Source organism: Pterocles gutturalis, unplaced genomic scaffold (genome assembly GCF_000699245.1).
Source record: "Pterocles gutturalis isolate BGI_N339 unplaced genomic scaffold, ASM69924v1 scaffold24223, whole genome shotgun sequence".
In the NCBI taxonomy this organism is placed as follows: domain Eukaryota; kingdom Metazoa; phylum Chordata; class Aves; order Pterocliformes; family Pteroclidae; genus Pterocles; species Pterocles gutturalis.
In genome coordinates, this window is record NW_010118854.1 from 5,551 (window position 1) to 28,342 (window position 22,792).

A 22,792-nucleotide genomic window follows, 5' to 3' on the forward strand; every position below is an offset into this window, starting at 1 on the left:
GCATAGGCTTTTCCGGTGGCGATGCTGCTTAGCGGAGCATCCCTGCAAGCGCTGCGCCCATGCCGCTAACCACGACTGCCCTCTGCCTCCCTTGGCCCTGCAGCACATCGCTGCTGCGCCCCGTGCCAGCCTTGCTGCTGAGCACAGATTTTGGGGGACATGGGGCTCCTAACTGAGCCTAAGCCTTTGGGTTCTGGGTGAAGATGAGGACTGAATAGGAACAGGCTATGAGCTAGCCACTCGCCATGTCTCATTATGAATTTACCTCTTACATCACTGTTCCAATTAATGAGCCTTTACAAAAATCTCCTATTACAAGGAGAAGAAAATTGGGCCTTTAATGTAAGCCCACTGTTTTCACAAAGCTGTTAAGTCTAACAAGGAATTAAATTATTTTTGTTATCAGAGTAATGCACAATACATTCATTTACAATAGCCTGCAAAAAGGAAACTTTACAGAATTGGTTGTGACGTGTATGCAGAGAGATGCCACAAGACTGTAATTGAAAGAGCAAGCAGCTAATTAAAAACCCAGTGCAGTGGTTCCATCTGCAGACTCAAACCATTCTAGAGGCTGTATAGCCTTACTTGCATCACACACGTTAGGCCATCGTTTCCTTTCTCACGAAGATAATGCTTATATTTTGAGTGTGTTTAAGAAATAGCTTCTTGGGAAGGTAGAAATCTGAGCTGATTTTTTAATTTTGTGATTTGGGGTTAGAGTTTCTAATGCAGGAAAACTAACCACTTGGACCCCAATGACCTTCTGGGAATGTGCTTGCACTAGTAGTGGGGTCCAAGACAGGCAGTGTTGGTACTGAAGACCCAGCAGCTGCATATGTGTCAGGGGCTTGCTCTGAATCAGCCTGTTAGCAACTGGTGCACACCGCGACCATAAGGCCACATGGAAGCGACCTGATCCATGCTCTCAGGACCATTGCGAGGTCAACCAACGCACACGAGGTGGGTATAATCAGGAGATCCACGTCAAAAGGTGCTGCTGGTCTGAATTAAAATGCTAATATGGACACAGCCACAGCCTGATGCAAACAGTACCCTTATTTATATCTTCTGCGCATCTCCTCTGCCAGCATTAGTCAAACAGGGATAGCCCAGAGCTGTCTGTAACACTGTCATTTGTCGCCACAGCCAGCCAGAGACTGCTGCTAATGCCATGCTGTAGCATCCCCAAATGCAACTGGCAGGAGTGCAACTCGATTGGTATGGGTGGAGCTGGCCCTTCTGAAAAACTCTTGCTAAGTAGCATTGCACACTAGAGATGTGTTGGTGGAAGGCAAGAAAATGGGAAATTATGACACCCGGTGACATTTGCTTGTGAGAAGAGCTTTTACTGAAGTTAAACTTGCAGTACCAGCTTGAAATACAGCTGGCATTTTTTGCAGAGTAACAAACTAGACCCACAGATGCCCTTCACTGAAATCAGTGGAAGTTAGAGCCTTATAGCCTCTGTGGCTCTGAGCTTTAGTTTCCTAGGCCTACATCTTGGACAGTGTCAGAAGATTTGGTGCTCAATTTCTGACATATTTAAACACCTCAAATTTCAGAAAACTTAGTTTGGTGCTTTCCCAAGTTGAGTGCACCAGCGTCCCAACCTGTGGCACTGTAGCCTCAAAAGTTATTTGACTTGCTCAATAATCTTTCCTCCACGCACGTAAATAATACACCATTATAAAGGCACACACTTCTATTAATAATGAGTGTTTTCCAGGGATGAGGCACAAATCTGTATTTACGCCACATCCAGTTTGTGCTTGAGCCTGTATCACACAGACCCAAGCAACAGAGTGTGAGGAAACAGTGCTCACCCCGTCACTGTTAATTTCTGTGATAAGTGACACTAATGAGATCTGGTACTCACAGGACTGTGCCGGTGCTTTTCCTCTTGACCCTGAAGCGTGAGGTGTCATCCACAAACTCCACGTCATAGCTGGCTTCCTCGGCGCTAACCCCCGGGGAGTCAATCTTGAGTGGGACTTCAAAACGCCGGCTGCTGGGGTCATAGAGCTAGAGCAAGGCAAGGGGCCAGTCAGGTTAGCTCATCTGTTAGCACGTGTTGCTTTGTTTAAATTAATTTTTCCCTCCAAAATACTTACCCTGAACCGGAGTCTGTCCTTCGTCTGGAACTCCACTTCCAGGACGACCGGGGAAATGTCATTTCCAAAGAGGGACAAGGCCTGCCGCCGGTTCAGCGTTACCCTGTGGTGGAGACATGCACTGGTGCCACGACATCCGCTTGCTGCCCCCCAACCGCTCGCTGCCTGCAAGCACCCTGGCGCAGGTGGGGGGGGCAGGGGGAACAACTCAGGTACTCTCTCTCAAGTCTTTAAAAAAAGATTGGTTTACTAAGAGAAATAATCTCTGGGGTTAGCTTAGGCTCTCCTTGCCGCTAATGGATAAAATAGGTGCTCCCAAAGCAAGGAGATCTCATGTTCTCCTGGGACACAGCTCCCAGGCCAGAAGAGACCACCCTGTGCCAGTCTCTGGTTTCCTCACCGTTGGTATGGCCTGAGTGCAGGACCCCAACTCTGCGTGACTTATAGTCAGGGAAATATGTCCATTACCCTCCTTGTTGCAAGCTGAGCACGTGGTAGCAGGGCAGCTTGGGGAAGGTCTCTGGCCAGCTGCCCCTGGGATGGCCAGGGTGTCACTGGACCACACTGCACCACAGGAACCTTGCGCTTACCTCCAGCCTTTGTCTGTGCTCTCCACGTTCCCTCCCAGGGAGTAGCCGTGGGGACTGTCCTCGGGGAAGAAGCACCAGGGAGCGTTGACCACGTTGGTGACGCACCAGGTGCAGCCCCGCGCCTCGCAGGCCTCCTGGGACGCGCTGGGCTGGGGGTGGCAGTTGATGCGCTTCTGCACGGCCACAGCCCCGGCACACAGCCCGTCCTGGCCCAAGGCAAGGCACCCACCCAGGGCTGGACACGGGAAAAAGCAGTCAGAACAGCAGAACACCATCTTAAAAAAACCCCAAACCAATGCAAATTTCTTTAGTTATTTTTTGTTGTGTTTTTTCCCCATTTTGGGGCTAGTACTCATGATTCTTCATGCCACCTATGGTGACGGCAGAGCAGCATGCCTGCTCATGATTGAGACCAGCAACCAGTTCCTTTTACAAGCCAAGGCTGTGGGTCTGTATTGTTCAGTGCTCCGAGCTGCTGGTGTCAGCCTGCGGCACAACTTGCTTGAAGTACCCATGGAAAGTTAAACAGCAAGCTCAGGAAGCTGCTGGGGGGGCATGAGAGCAACGCTTGAGGCTGGCGGAACAGGAGCTGTACTTCAAGAAGGACTAAAACTGTTACAGATACTGAAAACACTACATTTTCTGTATAGCTTTTCTCTCTCGTGTTATACACAGAGATTATCTCTCTGTATATAATCAAATATGTGAAATCAGCATTCACATGTACAATATAGATAAGCATAACAATACTGATGATATGTATGTTTGTATTGGGTTTCATTTCTGCATTATACGACTACTACATATATGTAGTATTAGCAGTTTGTGTTAATACAGGTATGGTTATAAGTAAAGGGGAGATGCCAGCAGCAAAAGAAAAGGCACCAATTAGTCACACACAGAATCAGCCTGACAAAACCTGAATTTTTTCCTTTTTGCAGCTGCAGGCCCTGCAGTTCCCCTGCATGGAACAAGCCTCCCGAGAGCAGGAGGACCACGGTGCTGGCTCCCTGCTGTGCTGACAAAATGCTCTGTTATCAAATATTCTTAAAAAGAGCAAGCATACGGCAGGCAGCATACTTATTTTGAAGTTAACTTATGTCATTTTAGTCATTACAGCAATATTCCAAGATTAAACCTACTTGAAAGATAATTGTTTTTTTCCGTAAAATGACTAGTACTTCTGCTGTTGTGGACTGTTGTGTGCTTGAAAGCTTAAAACACGATTGATAATGCAGTCTGGGCTCCTCCATATAAAGAATTTTACAAGCAGATGTGCACAAGCAATAATTATATATACCGGGAAGATTTACAGAATAAAACTCTAGATTCACTGGAAAATGCTATCATGCTGCAATGCTGGAGATGATTTGTAACTAGGGGTTGGGAATGCAGAAAAGAAGGAGCTGAGTGCCATCTGCATTTGTCTTTTGAGAAAACCCTCATCCCCCAACTGCTTTGATGCCGGAGCATCTGACACTCAGGTCTGACACTCCCAGGATGCACAGCAGTGCTTGCTCCTCTCTGCCACAACACCTGGTATCACCTTCCAGAGGCAGGAATTAACAGGTGAAATCCTGTTAATCTTCCCCAGCTGCCAGACAGGCAGGCTTGGCTTCCACCTTTGTTTTCTGGGGTAAGCAGTCATACCTTATGGGCTGGCTGTTCTTACCCCCTGTGTTCTGTCACAAAGGAAAGCCCTAAATTATGATCCCCTTTTTCATCCAAAGCATAGTAGGAATATGAACATCCTTCTGCAATCCCTAAATTACTTCTTCCTGGAGCAGAAATTGGGGAAGATGCATGAATGGTCTGATGAAACACTAAAGAGACTGGGCTGGACAGATAAAGCCTTGCCTTTTCCTACAGTGTCCCTGATGAAGATATGAAGCTTAAATTTTCCAGCAAATTTTGAAAACAAGCACTTGCAGGTATAAGCAGCAGAACAAGACTGCAACCTCATTCATCCCATCCCTTGTTCCTGAATTTACTTTCTATTACAGTACAAATGGTATAGTAGTAAGTGGGAAGATGCAATTTTCCTTCCTTACTTTAAAAAAACATTTTAATTTTAAAATCTCCTCATACTTTTCACTGCATTTATGGACTATGTCTGTAAACGTACATAGAAGATTAAATGTAAACAAGCAGTTGAATATAGCAATGGCTATGGCTACTTGCTGCTTTTCCACGATAATTTCCATGGGAACAGAAGCTAAAGAAAGGTGGGTTAAAAGATATGTGAAAAATTATCCAGTTTCACAGAATCACAGAATGTTAGAGATTGGAAGGGACCTCGAAAGATCATCTAGTCCAATCCCCCTGCCGGAGTAGGAACACCTAGATCAGATCACACAGGAACGCATCCAGGCGGGCTTTGAATGTCTCCAGAGAAGGAGACTCCACAACCTCTCTGGGCAGCCTGTTCCAGTGCTCTGTCACCCTCACCGTGAAGAAGTTTTTTCTCATATTCAAGTGGAACCTCCTATGTTCCAGCTTGAACCCATTGCCCCTTGTCCTATCACTAGATGTCACAGAGAAGAGCCTGGCTCCATCCTCCTGACACTCACCCTTTCCATATTTATAAACATTGATTAGGTCACCCCTCAGTCTCCTCTTTTCCAGGCTAAAGAGACCCAGCTCCCTCAGCCTTTCCTCATAAGGGAGATGCTCCATTCCCTTCATCATCTTTGTGGCTCTGCGCTGGACTCTCTCCAGCAGTTCTCTGTCCCTCTTGAACTTGACTTCAAATTAGGTTAGAAAACACTGCAATTAGGTGTAAGCAAGGAATCAGGGTGTTACCATACACCTTTTAATTTAATAGTATTAGTCTTTACATTTTGGGTTCATCCATACGTTTCAAAGGCATTTGCAGCAGAGGTTCCCTCTTCCTTTATTTAGCAACATAATAAGATGTATTCTCCCTTTATTAGACATTCTGGACTGAATTAGCCTCTGGTATATTGGGGTAAAAACCACAGCAGGCAAACTAGCAAAGCACAGGGTAGCTTTCAGCAGCTGAATGGTCCTGCTGACTCCAGTGTGCCTGTGCTGGTGCCCCAGGGCTGATATATTTCTGCACGAGCCAGCCGTGTTGTCTTCCCACAGAATCACCTCAGCTGGAGATAAAGCCATGCCTATCCTCTCCACATAAAAAGATCACCTCCCCTAATAGCTCTTGTGTTATCCCATTTGTATCTTGCTTTTGAAGCCTATGACAAAACACAAGTGCCACACATTTACCTGCTAGCACAACAGCCAAGAAACACAGGCTCCTGGTCCTCTCCATGGTTGAACGCTGATTTTGGCAGGCAGCACGGAGGCTTTTATGCAAGGCAGGCGCATGATAAGCGCTTGTTCTGTTACATAATAAGAAACTTTGCAAATATTTTTCCCAGCATTTGTATCTCACATGAGATTAATTATAACACATGACCTTGCGTGTATCTAAGAGCATATCTAAGCAGATAAAATGGGATGTAGTTAGTCATTTGTCCACAAACTTTGGTCAACCTCTGAATTGCAACTTTGAGAGAGAACATTATTTTCCCATGACTTCCTAGAAAATTAATTTTTCAGAGACCACCTTCATTTTCTTTAAACAAACGTCTTCAGACAATCTGAGTCCAGTGCTTACCTTTTTCTGATTTCATATTCTCTTTTGTCACATATGTAATTTTATAGTACAAATGAAAAGTTTGGAGAAAAACAAACAGTTGAAGAATACTCCATTAAAACAAGACACAAATATTGTGACCTTTACAAAATGACAATTTTCTTACAATTACTTCATGGCAAGAACTTTCAGAATAAAGCAGTGTTCTGTGGCAAGATCTGGTTTAGGTGGAATGTCTTCCTGGAAGAAGAAAAAAAAAAAAGGTTTCTATACACATGTTATCTACGTTATATTGGTGCATATCAGGAGATAGCTTCCTAAAACAAAATGTCTTGTTATCAAGCATCGCCAGTGAGACGGATCTGCAATTCAGACTGCTGCCATGACAGATCCTCACCATATGGTCCGTTAAAGCTGAGCAGCCTGACAGCAGGTAGTAATTTCTTCGGTTTGTTAGGACTTTTGTCCTGCAGTTGAAAAACTCTGTATTCACGTGAATCTTAGACACGCTCAAAAAAACCCCAAACAAACAAACAAACAACAACAACAAAAAACCTCCCAAAACACCAAATCAAAACCAAACCACACAAACTACCCAGTGTTCCCAGATGACAGCCATCAGTATTCAGCTCCAAAACCCGGGGCCACCAAGCTGTTGGCATCATTTACATACCTTGGCACAGTGGGTGGCCTTTACCCAGTGGGCCAGGCAGAACAGGGACCCTCCACCAGGTACAACGTCTCTCAAGTCTTGCACATAAATCCACTCTCCACTGTGAGTTTTGCCCAAAGCCGTGACATGGTCCAAAATCTTTTGTGTATACAGCCCTTGAGCGGTCAAAAAGCATGACAGATAAACACTAATTGGTATTGCTGCTGTTTAACCTATACATTGTTTCTTAACAATATGCATTGTCACTCTTTATGCCTAAACTTGGAATAAATCAGTAATCTCAGATTGCAAACAGTGTGCATTTTCATTTCCTTTCAAGCTGAGCTGAGAAGGAAATAACTCCTCTAAGATGAGTAAGAGGCATCAGAACTTTTATTTGTTTGACAGACCATATGTGATAAGGTAAGAACTGTCATCTCTTAGGAACAGGAGCTATCTGCTTCATTTTAGTCTGCATTGTACTCAGTATGAGGGAATCCTAATAGGGTTTCTAAGTACTATCAAAATACAAATAACGGCCAATGAGAACACAGACGTGGGATACCAGAGCAACCTATGGGCTATATAACTCAGCAAGTTATTCTACTGCATTGTGTAAAATTGTGCATTTTCTATTTGGGGCCTTTGCAAAGGAGGTGTATTTTTCATAAGGAAGTATTAAGGCAAAGAGAAGTAGCTCACATTCACATCTTTATTTAAGTGTTACCTACATAAGCTATAATTTACAGACTGATATTTTCTGAAAAAAAAAAAAAAAGGCAAGCAAAAAAACCTCAGTATCCAAACACTGTATGTGAATCTACATAAATTTTTTGAATTTGCAGAATTTACAAATTAATATTCAGAGCAGTTGGGTAAATTATACATCCTCCCTCAATATCCACACTCTAAGATCTTTAAAAGTCATACAGGCACAAGATAAGATATTTTCTTTGTACAACCATATATTTACATAGCTTTTTTCCAATACATAGCTTTTTTCCAATACATGTGGTTCAGTTCTCAAAGTAACTGCCAAGGTTTGTAAAACAGTGTATTTAAAATACATTTAGCAGCATACAAAATTAGATAAAAAGGAAAGACATTTTGCTTTAAAAAAGAACACGTGAGATGATAGAAACAAATCCATAAGAAAAATAGATTAAGATATATTTCTGTTATGACATTAAGAACACCTAGTCATTACAGAACATAGGCAAAACACTAATAAAACATCCATTTATGAGCATTTGAGTTCTAGTCCTGAGCACAGAGTATACACAGCTGCACAACTTCAGTCAACGAGGATTATATGCTAACATTAACACAAATCATATGGTGTTCGCTGTTAGCAGGGCACAGCCACATCACATAAGTGTGTCATTAACAGTTTCTTTCCACCTTTTATTCACTCCACTTTCCTAACAACAGTGTAAGTCACCTTTAGACTCTTGAAACAATGCCTGTCTTAATAAAAGGCTTATTACTGGGACATCATCATTCCCCTGCTACCCTAAAATGCAAAAGAGCTGATCATACTTGTGAGTGAAATACAGCAGAGCACTTTTGTTATATATTCCAGGTTATAATTTTGAGATGGTCATTAGAGAAGACTGATTTCCAGTTAATTTTAACTGCAAGTGTTAAATATTCACACAAATTCAGCCATAATACATATACGTGACCATTGAGACACAAGAATGTTACCAAGAGGTTATTTTTTTTCTTAAATACAGTACATATTTTAAGGACAGCAGGTCTTAGTAGAGGAGTTCACTCTTATTTTTCAGTTCATTCCAGTCATCAGTGTTTACCTAATAAGCACGCAGCAAACTGCATAGAGTGCACCTCAAATTCATCAACATATTAATTTATCCCTATATTTCAATTACTGGCAAGATCTTCACTTGCATCTCCTGTATCGGAGCTCTGTCCATCTATTATATTTCGAGCTTTCCAGATCCTCACAGTCCGGTCACTGAAAAAAAAGATAAGATAATAAGATTAAAAAAATAAGATTAAAAAAAAAAAATCACAGAACCGCAAGATGACACACAGTCCTAAAAACCAAACAAAAAATCCCAATCAAACCAAACAGCAGCAAAAAAACCCAACCAGAAACCCAAAGCCTTTCCCCAATTTGCTCGTGTCCAGAAGCCCAGGAGAGACAAGGCTTGCTATGAAGTGACACACGTGCTGAAGAGCTCCTAGATGCATTTGCTTGGGCAGAATTCCAAGAGGAGCTAGAGAAAAGATAGATTCATGGAGAAGAAAAACTCACTCTGATGCTGTGAAAATCTGGCTGGAGTTGGTGCAGATCGCATTTATAGGGCTATCGTGTCCCTTCATCTCCCCAATGGGTGCGAAGGTATCCACATTCCAGAGCTTGAGGGTGCCTCCTCTGCAGCCGCTGAGCAGAACCGGAGTGCCAGGTACCAGGCCAAGAGCACACACCCAGTCTTTATGAGCATTAGGAACTTGCTGAAAGAGAAGGCAGACAAGTCTCACAGGGCTGCAAAAACTTCTAGAGGAATAAGCACACAAATGTAAAAATCCCAAATTCTAAGCCTGATGCCTGTCCCGCAGTAGATTTGCTACGTGACTGAGCATATCCCAGCCCTGGGGCGTCTCCTTTAGAGCAAGGAGAGTGCTGTCTTCCATGAGGCTACTTCTGTATTACAAGTTTGTTTCTCTTTGTGAAATAGTACTGCAAAACAAGAACAAAGTCCAATATGCACGACTGACCAGACGTGGAACAGTAATTAATTTAGGAAAATGCTAAATCTGCATATGTTCAAATGCATATTTGAACATATGGCTTCTGTATATGTTTCAAGTCTGTCTGCAAAAAACCAGTTATGAAACACATAAAAAGAAACCCCAAAATACTGCTCAAAAAAATACACCAGGGAGACAGAAACTGTTTCTATATTTGCCTTCCTCCTTTCTTCTTTTCCCATTATACACTATAAATTGATTTTGTGATGTAGCACTTAACAAAAATACATTAATTCTTTATTGAGGAAGGACTTTAGCATTTTACTTCTAATTCAGAAAGCAAAGTGCTGCACAGATCAGCTGAGAACAACGTTCATTTGATACCAGCACTGGGGAAAAATAGCCCAAGTTTGCTGTCTTTTAGGGGGACCAAGAGTAGCTCTTCTCCAGTTCAGTTTGGTAAGAATGGTTTTGGTTTGCTGCATTTCTCATAGCATGGAGCACATACAGCTTTCCAGGGTCATCTTGGCGTTTTACCTATAATACACACTGCTACCACAACACTGGTGATCTGGACTTGCAGCACTTCATGAAACTGGGAGGGGGGGGTTTATAAATAAATAGTTTATAAATCTTAATTTTGTCACAGCAGTGTTTTGTGGCTTGGAATGTATAGCACCAAGTGAAGTAGACTATTTCAAAATTATTTTTAATAGCATGTTTGTAAAGTGATTTTCATCAATTCTAAGAGGATTAGACTTGTTTAATACACGTATGCCAAACCAGGACCTCTGTTGAAATGGTAGCATTTCTACTTTAAAGCAGGTCAGCTCTGTTTCAGGCTTTTTTTTTTTTTCCTTTATCTAAAACAGTCAAGTGTACATATCAAAAGAAAGCCGCAACAGCAGAAATTCTGAGATGATATGAGTGGGAAATTCATACACGAGTAGTTTATGGAATGCAACTGGTCACCCAGAGCAGCTGTGCCATCTGTGACCTTGGAAATTTTGAAAACTCAGCCAAGCAAAGTTGGCCTTGCTTGGATCAGCGGGCCAACTTTGCACTGTGACACCACCAGCAGGCCCTTTCACCCTGAATTACCCCATGATTAGCAAAAGTAACAGCACTTTTCATCATTCCCTAAAAAGACAGTGGATAAAAATAATTTATGTTGTTTCCTTAAATGCTTTAGTTTCACCTCCTTGAAAAACACACACCATTTTATAGAAATAAAAGAAAGAAGGAAGAATGAGATCATTTTTAAGTTCTGCTTTTAAAACCAACAAAACAAACCAGGGGAACATGAAGTACAAAAATTAAGAAATGCATATATACCAAAAGGAAAATAAGAAAAAGAATACAATGAGTCCACGGTTACATACTACTTCACCTCTGACCCTGTATTCCATCTCATGCTAAATTCAATGCAACGATAAAAATGCACATTGCATAATATTTTAATGAGCCTAAAATGCAAGTGTGAAGATGCTTCTTACAACTTTAATAGAGTCCTCCTGAGAATACAACATCTTTCCTGTTCCTGCAGTCCTCCTGTTTTTGCTAAGAAGCTGCTCAGTACATTTCCCTAGACAGACAGATATGAGGGTAGACGTCCCAACACGGCCAAGTGAAGGTTCTTCTGTAAGAAGCTGAATTTCTGAATCCTAATTTTAACTGTGAAGTCTTAGTAGTATTTTGAGAAGGAACTGGCACCCAACTGGACTGTTTTGAAAGAAGGTCAAGAAAGATTGTCTATTTATGGAATACTATGTATGCTTATATAGAAATTTTCTTCTTAAGGTGACCAGTCCATTATTCTCTCATGTCCCAAAACTTTAAGATTCTATTTGTTTCCTTGCTATCAGTCTGCTCATTAAATGCACATAAAAGACATGCTCCTCCCTCCTTCCAAAAATTATTAAATAACTGGTATCTAACCAAACCTTTGTAAAAACAGCAGTATCTTCTGGCATTTATTTTTCTGCCTTCCATTTTGCACACAGTCTCAACTTTAATAATTGTATCTCTATCTCAACAACCTCTCATAAGACGTAGAAGAACATACTAGCTTACAGCAAGTAGCCAGAAATCCAAGTTGTCAATATGAGACAAATTACAATGAATGTCAAAGTTTCCCTGGATTTAAGGTCCTTTTTTGCCCTCCACCCCTCTTTTTTTTTTAAACAACAAAAACTTACAGTAAATATATTCTAACAGCAAACAGGTGATTATGGGTGTGTTGTACACATTACATAACATATGCATTGTATAACAAGATGGACGGAGATCTAAGGACTAACCTTATAAGAAAAAAAGACTGGGTGGAACGAGGCCAATTGTAAACCCTTTTCACAAGATAATACTCTGTAGCCTGATCTAAAGCATTTTTTATCATTAATGACTTCCCAGTCCAAAATTTAACTACTTGTCAATGACAAGGATGATATCCAGTGGTTCCAATCATAGAGGAGACAAGTGTTGCCTTCATTTCGAAGCAAAAAACCCCAAACCCACACACACAGAGCTAAAAGATAGGGCTAACCACTTCATAAGAATTTCCTGACACTACATACACTGAAAAGAAAAGTAACTGTATTCCTAGTGCAAAGATCAAGTATATTATCGATTTCATTCTTGTTCAGTGCTCTGTGCCTTCCCTTTTAGAAACATCAGTATCTAAGTGAATAGTCATTGTATGAGCCTGAACATTTATACAACCTGAAGAGAGTTCTACAGCATGACTGTCACATTATCCACGTGATTTTTTCCATTACCTGAAGAAGGTCTTTTTGAGCCAAATCCCATTTCTTAATTCCATTATCTCTGGATCCACTGAAAAGGTTGTCTCCCATAATAGCAAGTGCTTCAATGCCATCATAATGAGGAGGTTCAAAATTGTGTGTAGGACTTACACTTCCAAGAGCCCCTTCAGTCACATCGAACATCTAAAATAAATAATGATGAAATATGCTAAGCAAAATTATCTGCCATCTAACCAGTTTAGAAGACATGCAGTGAATAACTTCAAGAGAAAAACTTGGAAAGTCTTATTACAGGACACTGTATCATGATATATATTTGACAGAATTTATCTACCAGAATTACTCCTTTCTCCTCTTCTACCTCTTGCCTGAAGCAGAAATGCTTCACTGACTTCAGAGAAGACTGCTCAGAGAAGAAGTGCTACTACTTGATTATGAACTACACAGTATCTTCACAAGGAAGAGCTTGTACATTACACTGTGTGGTAGGCTAGAGAAACAAAGCTCGTGAGTGAGCACAGGGAACGTGACTCACACTGGGAGAATTGCACAGGCAGCTGCAGGAAGATGCAGTAATATATTTTTCTGGACAATGTGTTTTGGCAAGGGTTACATACCATTACGTACCATTACATACATGCTGATGCTTTCCATGGACTAGACACACCTCTCTCCTTGGCTGTGCTCCAAGAATGGGGTCTTAAAACTGATTCTTTAAGTGAGGCCATTTTAACAATTTGAGGCGTGATCAACCCCATGAGCTCTTTATCCCTAGAGAAGCAGTGCAAGCAACCCTCTTTTATTTTGCATTGTAGTGAGCCAGAACTCACCCCGTTAGACTGAGCTGAGGAAGAACATATGAGCCCTAACTTTTTAAACCACTACCTCTGCTTCACAAGCAAATGTCAGACTTCATCCCCTATTATTTGCTCTTCATTGACCTTTTAAAATGAATAAGCTTGGCAGTAAAAAAGGGACAGCTCAGTAGTGTAAAAGAATACTGTGAGTTAAAGGTATTTTGAAAGTTACTGCATTCAATTAACATGCATCAGTTCCAGTTGTAACAAAAAAGTTCAATGATACACCAGAACAATTAGGCACTTAGAGGTAACTAACATGGCTGGCTCAGTAGACAAGTCAGGAGTTTCCTGTGGTAGGGGAAAGCAGCATCTCTGACCAGACCTACTGCCCCCAGTGCACCTACCCATGTGGAGAAGCACTGAGAATTCCCAAACTGCTGCACTGACCATGCACATACAGATAATCTGTACTATCCAAAGCAGCTTGATAATTACGGAGGCATTCACCTTGCAGAACACCCACTACTCTGCAGCACATACACATGGCCAACATATCCCTGGATATTCTAATGGTGTAAGCCAAGAGGCAGGGAACCTCCTAGGGATTTACGTAGCCAGTCCACAGCAAATAAGCACACAAGAATGGCAGATGAACTTCTCTGACTGTTGACAGCTATATTTTTCAAAAGCCCTTCCACCTTCTTGCTTGTCACATGACTTGGCAGCATGACAAACTTGCATTACATGATCACATCCTGTTGTCCCCACTGAGGTCCTACACTCACTACTGTGCCGGGATGGTAGCTCTTAACTAACTCAGTATTCTGAACTGTGTGGAGAAGTAATTATTAGAGTGACTCTCTCAGTTGCCCTACTCCCTGAGAATTCCCTGGCTTCTAACCATAACCACTGCCGATAGGATTCAAATCCATGGCCCAAACTGACAGACTATGCACCCAACTCCCAGACAGTCTTCTGAGGCTGGCCCAATGCACAGCCAGGCACCCAAGAATTAAAGGATAATGTCAAAAAGAAAAAGTCCAGCTGAGTTAGAAAACTCACTCAGGTTCTGGATACTGCTCCATTCCCAGATGTGTTATATACTTTTTCCAGTGTGCAAGAAGTAAGAACCAGAACAAAGGGTACCCCCTCACAACAAGATAGTGTATCTTGCTCATTCTGTCTTTGGCTTTGTGAATCATGTGTTCTTTGCAGTGTGAGAGTTGGCTTTATGGGGAAGATGATGTATAGTTCCCATAGTCTGGTGGTTTGGGCATACTCCCAAGAATCAGGAGCTTGTGGGTCCAAATACTCCCTGGCTGAGGTGGGGCCAAAAAAAGAAAAAAAAAAGAAAAGAAAACAAAACAAAACCAAACCAAACAAAAAAACCCCAAAACACAAAAAATAAGTTCCCTATCCTTGAGCGAATTAATCACAATTCCAAGAAGCAGGAAAGTATTGTAACACCACTGGCTATACTTTGAACACAACTCGGAGCATCCTGGGGGCTAGTGGATTTGACAAACAGACTGCACATGTTGGCTGAGCTGTGCTGACTTCTCTCTCCATCCCCACTCCAGAACTCGGGTAACACTTACGCAAGAGCCTGGGCTAGACCCTAGACTCTTCTGCAGGGAGCATACAGAGCGTCTCTGCCGAGGCAATTAGGTCTGCTCTCCACAAGAGAGGCACTGACTTAAGATACTTTTCAAGAGTTAATGTTACTTAAGAGCAGATGTTATGAATGTTGCTCCAAGACTTCGTACAGCTGATGTGCACCTTACTGGTGATTAAACTTAACTACAGACAACCATCCAAACAGAAATAGCACTGAAGAAGTGTTTATTAAGACTGAACATTATTCATAACCTATAACTGATGAAAAAAATTCCACCTTGGTTATCACATTTCAGATGTGGAGATTGACTCACTTCTGCTGAAGCCTGCATCCCCTGCTCATGTGAAGAATTAAAATAAATAAACAAATATCAACGGCTTACCTTTATATAATGATCCTTTGAACCAGTGACAATGAGATCTTGTCCATTGGAAATTCGATCTACAGTAAGGCACATAACAGGACCCTGGTGACCAGTTAGCTTTCCTGTAGACTGAAATCTTCAAGAATAAGAGAAGAAATGAGGATTTGTTATTTTTTTATATATCCAGTACAATCTATAGCAGAGTGTCTGCCAGAATGGATGTTTTTATTTTCCCCATGTATTCTTCACTGTTCATCCCCTGGTTCAATATACTCTATGGCTCATATCCATGTGGAAACGTCAAATTTTGTTACATGTAAACAAAAGCTTCTATTTATGTAACACAAGAACTAAACAATTTTAAAGTAAAGACAAATTAGATCCCCGAAAATATTCTCTGTATTTTGAATGCACTCTCTGGATGCAGGTTTTGTTTGGAAAAGTGCTATTATAATGTGGCTATCAGAGCCCCACATTATATCACATTATATCACTTGGCTTTCATCATTTAATCAACAATTATTAGCCAGGATTCATGCATCTGTCACCTTACAAGAGTCTGTTTTATAGCACCTGTCTTAAACAAAACCTTGTGTTTTGCCTTTCAATGTGTTTTATCCTTTCTCCTTTCCTGTATTTGTCCTTTCAATACTTAAAGGAGGCTTATAAGAAAGATGGGGACAAACTTTCTAGTAGGGTCTGTTGCAATAGGACCAGGGGTAATGGTTTTAAACTAAAAGAGAGGAGATTCAGACTAGATATCACGAAGAAATTTTTTACTATGGTAGTGCTGAAACACTGGAACAGGTTGCCCAGAGAGGTGGTAGATGCCCCATCCCTGGAAACATTCAAGGCCATGTTGGATGGGGCTCTGAGAAACCTGATCTAGTGAAAGGTGTCCCTGCTCATTGCAGGGGGGTTGGACTAGATGACCTTTACAAGTCCTTTCCAACCCAAACTATTCTATGATTCTATGATTTTTCCAATCATTTTTACTTAAACAATTCACCATAAACTTAACACACGAGGAGATCACAAGCACCTCCACTATCTCAGTAATCACCACAGCATGGATTATTTGATCCTTATTTTGAGCATATTTTGCCAAAGTTATTTATTTTACTTTATTGCCATAAACAGGAAACACTTCATTGACTTTGTTTCACATGCACACATAACCACCTAAAGAACATTCTCGTCTGCTAGTGTTCAGTACCTTTTCAGGTCCCACATCCTCACTGAGTTTCCAGCAGCTGCATAGAGGAATGTGCCAGTTGGATTTAGTGCAATCTGATTGATCTGATTCTCTCCAGCTGGGATAGTGACTGTTCTGTTAGTACTTCCTGAACACACATCACCAGGCATTGCCTGGCCTGAAGACCTGAGTACAGGGAGGAAGAAGGGGGGGGAAAAAAAAAGCTCATTATGAATACTGAACACTTGATAAAACACTGTATGTACGAATGCAAATTATTTTGTGCTTCCATATATTACCAATGCCCTACACTGACTTAGCCTGAACACATAAAGGAAGTCTCCAGCCCTGAACAGTGTACTAAAATTACACTGCTGCACTACTGAATTAAATATTTGGGGGTTTTTTGTTTGTTTTTTTTTTGTTTTTTTTTTTTTTTTTTTTTTTTTTTTTTTTTTTAATTTAAAAGTAAGATTCATTTATACTCTTGGCATTCAAGGTTTAGCATACTTACGTCAGTGTTCGAATACACTTAGCAGAATCTCTGATGTCCCACACCTTGATATAGGAGGTTGAGACTGTGAAGACCAGGCTACTGTAGTTGCAATATTTTATAGAAACAACATTATTTGGATGACCCCCCAGAGACATGATCTCTTGTCCAGTTACCAGATTCCAGACTTTACAGGTACGATCTAAAGACAAGCAAAAAGCGGGGAAAAAATTAAAAACCAGAACAAAACATAACCCTCCATTTTGGCAGGCACTTTTAAAGACCTGTTTAATTAATCTGTTTTTGTAGAGTGCACATGGGCATCATCTACCATCATCAAAACTGAGCAAGGTTAATCATTAAATGTTATGTTGAAGATGTGCGTATGAGCTCACACAGCATTTTAAAATGATAAAATCCCATGTTAACCCCAAACTGTCAAACAGACAGTCTGGAGGCTGTAAAGTTTGGATGATGATAGATCAAAATTTTTAATGCAAGAACATAGTTCAGGAGGGGCTTTGAGCCTCAGCATTACAGAGGACTGATTGCCACAACAAAATTACAAAGGTGGGAAGTGATTCAAACTATCTGGTTCTTTAGGAGCCTCTGAAAACCCCAGGTAAGTCCTTTAGTCACAGTTTTCATTCAGTAGCAAAGAAATTTAAATACTGCATCTCTTTGTGTTCTGAAGACCTACAACTAGAAGTTTTCAAGACTTCTGCAACACAAATGGGGTCCACACAGGAAACTCTCCTTGATGTACCATGTCTGCATCACTCCATAGATTTGAGAAGTACATTTTTACTGGAGTAAGTACTGGGAGAACGAAGAGAAAACTTCACGTGTAAGCAGTGTTTATACAAGCATGAAGAAGGTGAGTATACCAAGAACTTGTCAGGAACTTTAAAAATCCCAAGTATCCAGACCAGAGTCTACTATCTGCAATGCCCCTGAAAGCTTATTGGCATTCCGGAATTGGCCCTGTCTGCTAGTGTTACGGCTGTCAGTGAGCTGAGGCTTTCTGCTATAGCAACAATTTTCAAAAGATATAACTTTAATTAAATTGCTGTCTACACTCTTGTGCTCTTGAGTACAAGTATGATCTGTAAAGTTTTCCCCTCCAAAAATATATACATGAAAAATTCTTCCATAAATATGGGAAGCTGGCACATGACAAGAAAGAGCAAATATTTACAACATCTGCAAGCACCCCTATGTTAAAAACAAACCCTTTAGAACACAAATCTAGATCTAAAATGAAAAATAAATTTTAAAGCCTTTTTTTCCCCAGTCAGTAAATTTGAAATCTCAATACAAATTACCTAAGCAACATTTATGCAAGCTAAAAATACATAATTTTTTGCATTTATATCCACTTGCACAAATGCCAAAATATTGGCTTAAAACTTACCAGACAAAAAGTTTGCCAATTCACTGTAAGGATGCGTCTTAGTATTTTTAATAGCCAGGTAGTAGAACAGCCACAGAAACTGTACCTTTCTTCCAAAACACTGTTTCTACCAGCTTGAAGAGTTCATAGGGTGGCTGTACCACCCAACAGGGAAATCAGTGACTACTAGATCCAACCCCTCCCACAACTGCCATACAACTCTTACACCCACAAGGGACAGGACAGGGTGCACAGGGGAAGCAGAAAATGGCCCTAGGTCTGCTCATAGAACAGCTATGGCAGGAAAAATCTATTCAAACTCTGTAGGTAGCACAGACAGAGATGTGCTAATTTCCACCTCTACCCCTACCGTGAGGTTATTACTTTGTATTGCACATCATGTATGCACATGTTACCATGAGTGGTTCCACCATATCACTCAACAAATGCTCATGTTATTCTTGAGTTACTTTTTCCACTAAAAATCAGTCACATACGGCTCATTGGAATTAAAAACCTGTAGATAATTACTGTAAATTCTTCTTCAGCTTATGTTGCAAAGTGGATCCTCACAATTTTCCAGTGTGTTTACAGCACTAAGCAGAAGTTGGTAATTTTATAATACCCCAAGCTGTCAAAGCAGCCTCTGTAGGCAGTGCAGATGGATGAAGCTTGCCTGACCTTTAGATCCAGTGAAGAGAAGATCATCAGTTGCATCAACACAAAGCACAGCCTTGATATGTCCTTCAGCTGTATAGATACACTGGAGCGGGGATGATCTGATGCATTTTGAAGCAGGGAATGGGTTAATTATCCCTCTAAAAAAAAAAAAAAGATAATGTGAGTTGGGCACAGACATAAATCAAATTAATTTACTTAAATGTAGGGGAAAAAAATCTAATTTTCTTACATGGGCAGAACAGCTGAATGCGTTTCATAAATTATATAAGGATTTTTACTGTTTAGCTTTAACAAGTGTCAACTCTGGACTATCAGTTAAAGGAAATCACATACAAAACTAAACAAATGAAAAAGACAAGATGTTGAGTACTGGGTATATGGGAAAGTCTGTGTAATGCCGAAAGATCCAGGATGCTTAAAGCTCCTAGATTCATAGGACTAATCTTAAAACTGTGAATTGCATAAAGGCATCTTAGTCTAAATAGAACAGCTGAAAAATGGAACAAGTGTAGTGTACGCTGCCAGTTCCAAACTCAGCAGGCATTTCACATCAACTGCCTTCTACAGGCCGGCTTGGAGAACTGCTGCTAACTTCCGTGCCCGAGTAAGGTTCCTACCAGACCCTGTACCCAACACCACACTTGTACCCAAGTGGCTAAAAGTGAGGACGGTTGGAATTACAGATACCCCAGATGAATCTTCCTGGGGATTTGTAGCTAGTTCTGTGGTGATGCCAAAAGACTAACTCAGCCTGAGAGGGGCAGGGGGGTTGGAGTGGGGCAGAAATCACAGTTCATCACCTAACAAAAATTATCAGTCTAAAACCCATGCATACAGCCGCAATCACACAGACCCCATTGATTTCTGTGAAGTAATGCACACAAACATGCAACACAATGCCGTGACCTGATCAGCCTGCAACTAAGACTCACTGTCATGCTCTTCTGGGGATTACACACAACTGTGAGAAAAAGGAACTAAGCCATAGCCCTATCTCACAAAAAACCCCCACCAAAACAAAAACAAAACAACAAACAAATAACCCCCCCCCAATCAAACTCCCTCCCCCACAAACCAAAAAAAAAAAAAAAAACCCAAAACAAACCAAAAAAAAAACCACCAAAAACACAGCATCAAATGCTTTAGGAAAATGCAGAAATTCCATAATATTGCCCAGAAGTTTGCTGCAGGAAGGAAAAAGTCCTTCCTGATACTATGTAACTTTGTGACAATTAGCTGGTTTATTTAGTACAGTCATAGAAATTATAATTTTATATATTTTTACTGCTCAGGCATCTTAATTTATATAATTCATTGCTCCTCCACAATCCCTTTATAGATTTTACTAATATTAATATTGCCTTCTACTGTTTGACATTAACTTCCTCATTTTAGAAAGGCATTCACCTTTCAATCTGCACCTTTTTATGTCTTCAAGAATACGAGAACAATTTATTATTATTAATTTAGGTCTTTATGCTTTTGTTTTTTAATACCACACAAAACTAATACGGTTTTCTCTGTAGTATTCCCCAATGGATCATGCTGTCTCTAGACAGTTATTCCTACTGCTGTTCTCACCCGCTCATTCCCTTGACAAGCCATGTAAAATACATGTCCTGGAGCTATTTATCTATCTCTGTGCAGTGCTCTGAAACCTACAGACAAAAAATGCTATGACTGCCACAATGACCAGACAAAGCCATCATCACATTATTATCATCGCATTATTATTTGACTGCCCTTCTCTTGATAAACTGATTTTTCACCAAATGCCAAAATCTTAAGCCACATCTTAGGAACATGAGCAGGGACATTTTTTTCATCTCTTAAACCACTGTATGTTCTGTCAGAAAGACATAATAAAAAACCTACTCATTTTTATTTACACTGGGATTTAATTTTTAGTGACCAAAGCATACAGCTGAACAAGAAAAACAAGAATAAAGAGAAAAGCATATAAAACCTAAGAAAGTGTCAGCTCCTCTTTTTTTTTTTTTTTTTAAAAAGAAAACAAAGAGAAAGAATATGTCTAAGGAAAGGTTTATACCATACTTCACTTGAAAAGAAAACCTGACATGCTCAACAACGATAAAGAAAACCCTAAAAAAAAAAAAAAAAAAAAAAAAAAAAAAGAGGGAGACAAACCCAAAAAAAAAAAAAAAAAAAAAAAAAAAGATAAGAGGGAGACATGCTTGACCAAAATTTCAGATTTTTAAACTTCTGGCAAAAGCAAGAGATACAGTGCACAAGTATTAGGAAAATTCATGCAGCAAAATGAAATTTCCTAAGAACTGGAATAACTTCAGTGAGATGCCAAGAAAACAGAAAAGAGAAAGAGAGAGTACCTGTGTACCTCCGACAGAGAGGAATCACTTTCATCAGACCTACAATCAACAGTGGTGGAATTGTGAGGAGAAAGAATATAGGTATCAGCAAAGTAAAGCCTCCATATGAGAAGAACAAACAACAGCATGGCCAATTCAGAAAAGCAATGCAAATCCATATACAGTATGCAGCATTGCTCAGGGTATACCTTAAAACCATGATAATACGGCGGGAGGGAGTGGGGAGCAGAATAAAAATCTTAAAATAGCACTCTCAGCAGTAAATTACACTGGTAGACTGTCTCAGCCCAAGAAGCTGAGCAACACCAGCTGGGCCATTTCTTATTTCCCCAACATTTTCATACAGAAGTAAAGGCAACAAAGTAAAAGGAGAAGATGGATGCATAACTTAACCTCCATAACACAGTGCTTGTTGAAAATATCAAAAGGGAAAAAAAGATTCTGAACATCAGTGCCTGCTAAGTGTAAAAGAAACATGCCAAATGTTACTCATAAAAATATAAACATATTGATAGACCATTGAAATAAGAACAGCAATTTGCAAACAGTCTTAAGATCAAAATCCTTCACATCTTATTTTCAAAAAATGTTTAAAAATAAAAACCAAGAAAACACACAACATGAAAAAAATCCCCCCCTGACATGAACATTTGCAGTGTGTCTTAAGATGTCCATTTTCGACTCAGATCAAACAGATTCAGCAGTTTCAATTTGACTTCGAAGTCAGTTCAGAGAAAATGAAAATGAAAAGGGTTAGGTGGGAGTTAGCAATAAGATAAAGGTAACACAGCTAAGACAAAGAAGTTACAAGCACAGTTAAATTACTGGAAGTCTTGCAAGCTACTGTTTGGTATGTGGTGATTCAGTAGACCACTAGGGAAAAAACCAAAGTTTTATACAAAACCAATAGCGTACACAGACAAGAGCAATTCCTTGTCTTGCTACAGTCAGACTTAGAATAAACCTTTAGCTCTGAGTTGCAGTTCACAACTGCTGCATGGCACTAGTATCAGTACTGAAAGCTGCAATAAAGATTTGCTCAAGTCAAGTCCACTGCAATTTGGAGTACGGCTCCTACAGAAACAGATGGCTAACATGCCAGTAGGCTGAGCTCTACTTCTTCTAAACAAGGTATGAATATCACCCGCTTCTCCAGATCACCTCCTAAAGTCAGCGTGTTCAACAATTTGGATAATCTCTAAACAACCGTGTTCTAGTCATTTCAACATCCCATCCTCCAGAGTGCTGTTGTGACAGCACACTGACCAATGATGGAGTAACCAACCAACTCTCAAAAGCACTATTTACTACATTGTCAGCTAAATCCTACTTTCAAGTGTAAACACACACACAAATACACATGCATCTAAGAATTCTACCGTTCTTTTCTGTTTTGGGTTCAAAACTACAAACACCAGACATAGCCTAGAAAACAGGAAACAAGGTTC

The 22,792-nt window shown here is 40.5% G+C and overlaps 1 protein-coding gene across 1 annotated transcript in view; it reads right to left on the reverse strand.

Annotated features, from left to right (window-relative positions):
• Positions 1-7,667: 7,667 nt before the first annotated feature.
• KIF21A (kinesin family member 21A) overlaps positions 7,668-22,792 on the reverse strand; it is a 62,185-nt gene continuing 47,060 nt past the window's right edge. Inside the window, exons 30-37 of the mRNA XM_010076385.1 lie at positions 21,345-21,414; positions 18,997-19,133; positions 16,944-17,124; positions 16,451-16,615; positions 15,253-15,370; positions 12,465-12,635; positions 9,254-9,453; positions 7,668-8,950 (exon numbers count right to left, since the gene is read on the reverse strand). Of these exons, the coding sequence (XP_010074687.1) occupies positions 8,857-8,950; positions 9,254-9,453; positions 12,465-12,635; positions 15,253-15,370; positions 16,451-16,615; positions 16,944-17,124; positions 18,997-19,133; positions 21,345-21,414 (1,136 nt within the window). The 3' untranslated portion in view covers positions 7,668-8,856. The remainder of the gene's footprint in view (positions 8,951-9,253; positions 9,454-12,464; positions 12,636-15,252; positions 15,371-16,450; positions 16,616-16,943; positions 17,125-18,996; positions 19,134-21,344; positions 21,415-22,792) is intronic.